At 45.5% G+C, this 10025-nt stretch overlaps 1 protein-coding gene across 1 annotated transcript; it reads right to left on the reverse strand.

Moving 5' to 3' along the window:
• Positions 1 to 5319: 5319 nt before the first annotated feature.
• On the reverse strand, positions 5320 to 9658 carry mpg (N-methylpurine DNA glycosylase). Its single transcript, XM_072499051.1, has one exon. It carries the CDS (start codon positions 9640 to 9642, stop codon positions 8779 to 8781), a length of 864 nt encoding a protein of 287 aa, XP_072355152.1. The 5' UTR covers positions 9643 to 9658; the 3' UTR covers positions 5320 to 8778.
• Positions 9659 to 10025: the final 367 nt, after the last annotated feature.

Genomic DNA, 10025 nt, shown 5'->3' on the forward strand with positions numbered 1-10025 from the left:
GGTCCACTCACCTATCTATATCCATTTGTAAATTGATTTCCGCATTGCAACTTACTATCCCACTTATTTTACTGTCATCTGCAAATTTGCCTGTATTACCTTTTATCCCCGCATCCAAATAATTTATATTGTTAGTAGTTGGGGCCCGAGGACTGAACCCTGTGGCACTCCACTAGTTACATCTTGCCATCCAGAGAAAGACCCATTTATCCTGACTCTGTGCCTTCTGTCGGTTAGCCAGTGTTCTATTCAAGCTGATAAATTACTCCTAACCCCATGTGATCTCACCTTGTGTATTAACCTTTTGTGCGGCACCTTATCAAATGCCTTCTGGAAGTCCATACATACTCCATCTACAGGATCACCATGATCCACTTGTGTTGTTACATCTTTGAAGAACACCAGCAAATTAGTCAAACATGATTTACCCTTTATAAAACCATGCTGACTCTGATGGACTGCAATTCCAAATGTCCTGTTATTATTTCCTTAATAATGGATTCTAACAATTTCCCAACGACAGATGTTAAACAAACTGGTCTATAGTTTCCTACTTTCTACCTCCTTCTCTTTTTTTTGAATAACGGTGTTCTGTTAACATTTTTCCAATCCACTGGAACCTTTCATACATCTAGGGAATTTTGGAATATTATAACTAATGGATCCACTATCTCTGCTGCCACTTCCTTTTAGACCCTAAGATGTTGGCCATCAGGCTCTGAGGATTTGACTGCCTTCAAATCCAATAGTTTGTTTAGTACTTTTTCCCTCTTGATGAAGATTATTCTAAATTCCTTCCTTTCTATTACCTCTGCATTATCTGTTACTATTAGGGTGGTACTAGGTAGTACTAGTGTCCTCCACCCTGAAATCTGAGGCAAAATATTGATTTAGCATCTCCACCATTTCTGTGTTCGCCACTATTAACTCCCCGGTCTCATGCACTTAGGGACGAACATTCACTTTAGCCACTCTCTTCCCCTTCATATACTTACTGAAGCTTTTGCTATCCTTTTTTATATTTTGTGTTAGATTTCTTTCAGAATTTACATTTGCTCTTTTTTATTTTTTTTTTAGTAACCCTTTGTTGATCATTAAAAGTTCCAGCATGTTGTGTGGCAGTACCACCGTGTTAAATGGGATAGACTTCGAACAGATCTAGTAACTCAAGACTGGACATCCATGAGGCGCTGTGGGCATCAGCAGCAGCAGAATTGTATTCAACCACAAGGCCTGGCATATCCCCCACTCTACCATTACCACCAAGCCAGGGAATCAACCCTGGTTCAATGAAGAGTGCAGGAGAGCATCCAGGAGCAACATGAGGCATAGTGATAAATGAGGTGTCGACCTGGTGAAGCCATAACACAGAACTACTTGTGTGCCAAACAGCATTAGCAGCAAGTAATAGACACGACTAAGCGATTCCACAACAAATGCATCAGATCTAAGCTGTGTAGGCCAGTCACACCCAGCCGTGAATGGTAGTGGACAATTAAACAACTCACTGGAGGAGGAGGCTCCACAAATATCCCCATCCTCAATGATGGTGGAGCCCAGCACATATGTACAAAAGACAAGGCTGAGGCATTCGCAACAATCTTCAGCCAGAAGTGCCGAGTGGATGATCCATCTCGGTCTCCTCCGGAGGTCTCCAGCATCACAGATGTCAGTCTTCAGCCAATACAATTCACTCCACATGATATCAAGGAATGGCTGAAGGCACTGGATACTGCAAAGGGTATGGACCCTGACAATATCGAGGCAATAGTACTGAAGACTTGTGCTCCAGAACTTGCCGCACCCTTAGCCAAGCTGTTCCAGTACAGCTACAACACTGGCATCTACCCAGCAATGTGGAAAATTGCCTAGCAGTATCCTGTACACAAGAAACAGGACAAATCCAACTCAGCCAATTACCACCCTATCATTCTATTCTCCATTATCAGTGAAGTGATGGAATTTCACAGATTTCATAGAATCTTCAATGCAGAAGGAGACTATTTGGCCCGAGTCTGCACCATCCTTTGGACAGAGCACCCTACTTAAGCCCACACCTCCACCCTATCCCCATAATCCAGTAACCACACCTAATCTTTTTGGACACTAAGGACAATTTAGCATGGCCAATCCACCTAACCTGCACATCTTTGGACTGTGGAGTACCCGGAGGAAACCCACACAGTGATCCAAGCCGGGAAGCGAACCTGGGACGCTGGAGCTGCGAAGCAACAGTGCTAACCACTGTGCTATCAAGTGGCACTTACTCAGCAATAATCTGCTCACTTGGGGTTCCGCAGGGTCACTCAGATCCTGACCTCATTACAGCCTTGGTTCAAACATGGACGAAAGAGCTGAATGCCAGAGGTGAGGTCAGAGTGACTGCCTTTGGGCAGCATTTGGCCGAGTATGGCATCAAGGAACCCGAGCTAAACTGGAGTCAATGGGAATCGGGGGAAAATTCTCCGCTGGTTGGAGTCATACTTGGCACTAAGGAAGATGGTTATGGTGGTTGGAGGTCAATCATCTCAATTCCAGGACGGCACTGCAGGAGTTCCTCAGGGTAGTGTCCCAGCCATCAATGACTTCCCTTCCGTCGTAAGGTCAGACGTGGGAATGTTTGTGGATGACTGCACAATGTTCAGGATCATTCGCGACTCCCCAGATAATGAAGCAGTCCATGTCCAAATGCAACAAGATCTGGGCAATATCCAGGCATGGGCTGACAGTGGCAAATTTCATTCGTGCCACACAAGTGCCAGGCAATTACCTTCTCCTACAAGAGAGAATCTAACCACTATCCCTTGACATTCAATGGCATTACCATCACTGAATCCCCACAATCAACATCCTGGAGGTTACCATTAATCAGAAACTGAAGTGGACTAGCCACATTAATACTGTGGCTACCAGGACAGGCCAAAAGCTAGAAATCCTACAGCGAGTAACTCACCTCTTAATCCCCCAAAGTCTGTCCACCATCTACAAGGCACAAGTCAGGAGTGTAATAGAATACTCTCCACTTGCCTGGATGAGTGCAGCTCCAAGAAGCTTGACTTCATCTTGGACAAAGCTTGATTGCTCCCCCTTCCACAAATATTCAAACCCTTCAACACTGATGCACAGTGGCAGCCGTGTGTATCATCGACAAGATGCACTGCAGTAACTCACCAAGGTTCCATAAACAAAACCTTCCAAACCCACGACCACTACCATCTAGAAGAACATGAGCACCAGATACCTGGGAACCCCACCACCTGGAGGTTCCCCTCCAAGTCACTCACCACCCTCACTTGGAAATATATCGCTGTTCCTTCACTGTCGCTGGGTCAAAATCCTGGATCTCCCTCCCTAACAGCACAGTGGGTGTACCTGCACCTCAAGGACTGCAGCGGTTCAAGAAGGCAACTCACCACCACCTTCTGAAGGGCAACTAGGGATGAGCAATAAATGTTGGCCTAACCAGCGACACCCACATCCTGTGAGTGGATAAAAAAGTTTCCCGATCTTGTAGCCTGCTACTGGCCTTTGCCACATGGTACGTTTCAGTTTTTGTCTTTATATTATCTTTAACTTCGGTGCTTAGCTATGGAGGGGTTGCTGGACATCCTGCCGACTCCTTGGATGGTGGTGGCCGAACCCCCGCCATCCTACAAATTCAGGCCACAACGTTTTCTTACACCTCAGGGTTATCAAATGTGTTTCACTGCCAACAGTGCACTGTTGAAGTGGCATCATTCAGTTATTTAAGTAAAAGGGGCAGCCAATGCACATCCAGCAAAGCCCCACAAACAGTAAATCAAATGACCATTCAGCGAAACTGTTTTTGATGATGATAGTTGAGGGAAGAATATTGACTAGGTCACCAGAAGTCCTTGCTCTTCGAGTAATGTTATGGAATCATTTACATCAACCCTGATAATGGCTTATATTTAATTTTTAAAGACATCCTTCCAAAAATACAGCATTCTGTCAGTATTGCACCGGTATCAGCTTAGATTATGTGCTTAAACCCTGTAGACCAGCTGAAATCAGGAATTCTTAACTCAGGGAAAGTACTTTTTAATTTTTATTTTTAAATACTGGTATTAATTAATTAGATACAATAAACGGGCCTGCAATCCTGAATTAAATTAAGAACACTGGGGAATTCTTAAGGATCAATAAACAGTTTGCGTGAAGAATGTCCTTGTTTTCTCACCTCTGACTGTTTCAGTTTCAATGCTGCCTCTGGGAGTTTGCTGAGTGCAGGAGGAGATAGACAGATTTTTACTTAATAATGGGTTGAAGGGTTATGGCGAACGGGGGGCGGTGTCAGAGTGGTATTGTCGCTGGACTAATAATCCAGAGGCCCAGGATAATGATCTCGGGACCTAGGTTTGAATTGCACCATGGCAGGTGATGGAATTTAAACACAATAAAAATTATCTGGAATTAAAAGTCTAATGATGACCATGAAACCATTGTCGATTGTCAGAAAAACCCATCTAATTCACTGATGTCCTTTAGGGAAGGAAATCTGCCAACCTTACCTCGTCTGGCCTACATGTGACTCCAGATCCACAGCAATGTGGTTGACTCTTAACTGTTCTGTCAATGGCAATTAGGGATGGGCAATAAATGCTGGCACAGCCTGTACTGCCCACGTCCCATGAGCGAATAAAACATTGGTTGCCATGTTTCCTACATTACAGCAGCGACTTTGCTTCAAAAAAAGCATTGGCTGTAAAGCAGTTTGAGACATCTGGAGACAGTGAAAAATACTAGCCAATCACACGTCTTTCTGTCTTTCCTTTCCCTTGCGTGTACAGTTTGCCTGTTTGTTTGTACATTTCCATTCTTAGATGGGATGTTTGGTTCTACTGCCTGCTTCTGCTGTTTTCTTAAAGCTTTTGCATTACAGTGTTTATTTTGTATACTGCATAGTTCATAGAATTTACAGTGCAGAAGGATGCCATTCGGCCCATCGAGTCTGCCCTTGGAAAGAGTACCCCACTTAAACCCAGACTTCCAACCTATCCCTGTAACCCCACCTACCTTTTTGGACACTAAGGGAAATTTAGCATGGCCAATCCACCTAACCTGCACATCTTTGGACTGTGGGAGGAAACCGGAGCACCTGGAGGAAACCCACGCCTACACGGGGAGAACGTACAGACTAGGCACAGACAGTGACCCAAGACGGGAATTGAACCTGGGACCCTGGAGCTTGAAGCAACTGGGCTAACCACTGTGCTACCATGCTGCCCATAATAGTTCTTGCCTGAGCTACCAATTTCAACAATCTGACACCTTAAAGTAATGAAGCATACTCCAAGATTAACCACAATACAACTATAAATTTATTTAATGATCCCTTCCCCACCCCTCTATCCACCTATCCCAATGTTCTTAGGCATATAGGATAGTTTCATTCAGATTGTAAACTTCTTCACACTTTACATTGGCCACTATGTGCTAAGAATGAACCAGAATTCCAGTATCAACAATTTTTATCCATGATTCACAAGGGTGAAGGTGACAGAGTTGTGCTACAAGCAGTGACAAGATTTCCAGTCTGCCTCCAGATCAGATGGTGAAAGCACCTTCAACCTTTTTCCTGTGACTCTTTTCCCAAATGTCACAGAGCATTAGCAACGTAAATCTTTCCGCATTGAATTAATGTATGAAGTAGCTGAGTGATGCCTTGTTTGAAAGGGCAAAAATAACTTCATCACTATCCCTAATGAGAACTGTGAAGACTACTGGTAAGTTACCCAATTGCAGGATATTCAAAAATCCAGAGTCTTTGATGGAACCCATGTCTTCCCAACCATTCTAGGCGCCAGAGTCCCAGATGAGCACAAGCTGCTTTCCCCTTTGATCGAAAGAGCTGACTGATGGTGGTTTAACCTGAGGACCACATCTCAGGTGAGGGACAAGGTTGAGAAGGGGCCTTCATCAATAACCTCAGCCAGTGCGAGAATTAAGCTCGCGCTGCTGGCCTTGCTCTGCATCACAAACCAGCTGTGTTTGATGAAACACATGTGTCCCCAACATAGGACTACTTAATACTTGAACCACAATTGCTATTACTCCATCAATGCTTACATTTATTTGACTGCACTGGATATTTTTTGGAATGGCCAATGCCCTGACATCAGCCATGGTACATTCATTTTGTATCAGTCTACAGTGCTGCCCAAGACGTCAAGACCTTGGGTGACCAATGATACATATTTGTCTAGACTCCTCGTACCTCTGGAATCCAGAGACGCCAGCAGAGACAATGGCCGGGATTCTCCGACCCGGCGCCGGGTCAGAGAATCCACGGGGGGTGCGAGCCCGCCGCTCTGATGCCGACTTCACCATTCTCCGGCGCCATTTCTCGGGCGACCGTGGGATTCCCGCCACTCCGGTCGGGGGCCGTTGACAGCGGCCCCCGTGCGATTCTCCGGGCCCCAATGGCCCGAGTGGCCAACAAGTTTAGCCGAGTCCCGCCGGCGTGATTTACTCCTCTCCCACACGGCGGGACCTGGAAGGTGAGTGTGCAGGTGCCGTCCTAGAGGGGGGGATCCGACGGTGGCCTGGCCCGCGATCAGGGCCCACCAATCGGTGGGCGGGCTGGTTCCGTGGGGGCCTACTTTACTTTGCGCTGGGCCCCTGTAGGACTCCGCCATATTACCCAGGGGCCGTTGCGGAGGAGGGAACCCCCGCACATGCGTGGAAATCCGCCGGCTGTTCCGCGCACGCGTGAACTCGCGCCGGCTGGAGCTGCGGGGACCACTCCGGCGGCAACCTAGCACCCTAGAAAGGTGAGAATTCCTCACTTTCGGGGGCTGTTGACTCCGGAGTCGTTGGCGCCGGTTTTCACGCTGTGTGGGGACGTAGCCCCATTATTAGAAAATCCCACCCAATATGTCTGCACCTCTGCCAGTTCCTTCATTGGAGACAGCTGACCTGTGGTTTCACCGGTCAGGAACCTACAATTCCATTTGATTATATAATCCAGCCAAAGTTTCCAGAACAATTGTGCTGTTCTGCATTTTCACAAACTGACAGTTAAAAAGACAACCAAATGGAGCATTTGCAGTGAGCCCGAGGAAGAGAAACCAGAGGCCTGCACTAAAGGGCCGGACGAACCAGAGTTGGAAGCAGCTTTGGCAGTTGTAATAACCAGCAGAATTGTTAAAGGCAAGTTATAATTGATAAATAATTAATAACTTTGAAGAAATGACCAGTTGGATAATCGGAATGGAATGAATAATACGATTATGATTTTCAGAAATTGTTTCAAAAGTTGCATCATTGGAGGTTTATGGTACAAGATTAAATAATGGATAAAAGTTTGGTTGCTGGACAGGGAACAAAGGCTTCAGATGAATTTCTCACATTTAAGAATTCCTAATGTTTATGGGTGTAAGAATTCCTAGTGTTTCTGGGTGTAAGAATTCCTAATGTTTATGGGTGTAAGAATTTCTAGTGTTTATGGGTGTAGTGCTGAATCCATTTTTGTTCTAAGTTTACATAGATTATTTGTTTTTATGCACAGGGGGCATATCATCAAAATACATCTCTGACACAAAGCTTGCCACATAGCCGGTTGAAAGATTCAGTGAGTGGGCAGTTGAGTTGAATGGGAGACAGGTTAATGCAATTTATGAGGAGAATGGTGAGGTAATACATTTTACAAAGAAAAACAAAAATGGGAGTATGCACACAATGAAAATATTGAAGGGTCAACAAAGCTGCAAGTTCAAACACATAAAATGAAAGCGCGTGTAGGAAGATGAAGTCATAAATATGGACATACAGGGGTAAGGTGGTGATACAAGGCAGCAATTAGGCCAGTCAGTACTCTGTGCGGTTTTGGACAATCGCATTATACACAAAAAACATCAAAGCTATTGAAAACATCAAGTGTGTTTGACTACAATTATGCTGGAGATGGGAAGGAGCAGTTATGTGGAGAAAGCTGAGATATTGGAACTATTCTGACTGGAACTGAGATGATTAAGAGGAAAAACATGAGGTTTTAAAATTATTGTAAAGTATTTTGATCGTGAATAGGGAAAGGTTATTATCTCTCCTCAAGAAAAGTGAATGGAGTCAAAAATTTAAATTGTTAAGGAAATGAAAGGAGAGGTTAGGAGAAATGTCTTTATATGCATAATTACATGGAACAAAATTGTTTGCTTTAGGCAGAAACACTCATGTCTTTTAAGGACAATTGAATAAAGATTTGAAACTGAGGAAGACAAGGCGTTTTGGAGGACAAGAGCAATGGGATTGGTTTTGAATTGCTCGACAAAGGCCTAGCACAGACCTTCTGTGTTGTATGGTCCAATAACAGACCATTGCAACAAATATATAAAGCATTATATTGTGAAAGGTTAATTCAAATAATACACATATTTCATAAAGTCCTTTCTCAGGTATCTGTTGCAGTATTTTCTATCTGAATCATTATTGGTTTTATTTGACCAGTGATTTTAAAAGTCTGGTAAGTTCCTATTTCCTGCTAAGTGGCCACAATATTGATTTTACTCTGGCTGTATGTCAGCGATGGTTTGGAACCTATTTGTGAATTTAAGATGGTTTCTGTGCTTTGAATTCAAGCACATTGTAGCTAATTGATGACGGTAAAGACAAAACCAGAATATCACACTATTCCTGGGATTCTGAACAGACAATGTTGTGTTTAAAATGTCTGAAGCTTCTGCAGCAAAATCAAGCTATGGAACCACCAATGGAAAGTCAGAGCATCCATAACCATGGATTTGTAAAGACACAATCCAATTAGTCATTCACCTTCTCAGCTTTCCTATCGACAACACTCACACATTTGTTGCCCTTTATGTAGAATCTCAGCGGTTTACTAACCCACTCCCCTGCATAACCTATACCAATGCGGCTCGTGGAGACTATATCTGCTCCACTTATGCTTTCGGGGCCAGGTTCCATCCAGATCTCAGTGCCTGTCGCCAAGTCCCCCCTGTCAAAGGTCTTGGTGATGTCGAACGCCTGGCACAGTTTCGAGGGTCCATTGCACAGTTCATGGTCTTTAAGGAGTTTCCCAGTGTCCTTCCTCCGCTGGCTGCGGAAGTGCCTCATTGCATCGAGCCCTTGCAGAGGTTCCAGAGATCGCAGTAAAACGGCAGCACCATCTCCCTGACTGGACACATTCAAGCAGAAATACACCCCGTAGATCTGATAGACATACATGGTGCCTGGACTCATAAACATTGCCACATTCCTCGGAGTCTGCCTGCCCCCGCGGGAGTGGGAAGCTTGGTCCTCACCGCCCAGGTAGGCTTCAGTCTCCACTATCCTGCCTTTCACTTCCCTGCCATCCGGAAACTTGCGGACCATGACCTGGCCCAGGAACTCTTTGGCCAAAGTCACACAAGGCCGATTGAAGAAGCTTGAGGACAGCCTGCAGTGTGTCACTTGGGCAGTGTTGAAATAAACACTAGAGAGCGGGCCCTCCTCTTGCTGCTGCTGCCGGGGATCCAGCTCCTCTCCCGCTCCCAGTCCCGGCTCCAGCTCCTCTCCCGCTCCCAGTCCCGGCTCCTCTCCCGCTCCCAGTCCCCGCTCCAGCTCCGCACACAGCTCACGCCTCCTCCCCCTCGCCGGCAGCACTTTTCTTTTCTTAGGTCCCATTTAAACAGGCTTCGGTGCAGTCTCCAGTCCTGCCGAGTTACAAAGAGCTCGGGTCTCCAGCGCTCCAAATGCAACTTGTAGAGGGAATCTTTAATTTTCAGGGTTCAGGTATTGCTGCAAGTGCACACGCCTCCAGCAACATAAGAGCCAGGCAGCATGGGAACAGGAAGTAGTAGCTGCTAAAGGCAAGAGGACACCTTGTGCTTCCTGGTCCCGAGTGTATAAAAGCCGTGATTTACAGACTCCACTGCTTTCCAGCTCTGCCTTTTGGCTAAAGAACCTTTTGCCGAGTCCATCAGGAAGGATCCGAGTATAAGAGGAGTGACGATCCCAGGCAGTGGAGGCATGCAAGTCAAGGCCTCCCTGTACATGGAGGACATTGC

Source organism: Scyliorhinus torazame, chromosome 4 (assembly GCF_047496885.1).
Source record: "Scyliorhinus torazame isolate Kashiwa2021f chromosome 4, sScyTor2.1, whole genome shotgun sequence".
In the NCBI taxonomy this organism is placed as follows: Eukaryota; Metazoa; Chordata; class Chondrichthyes; order Carcharhiniformes; family Scyliorhinidae; genus Scyliorhinus; species Scyliorhinus torazame.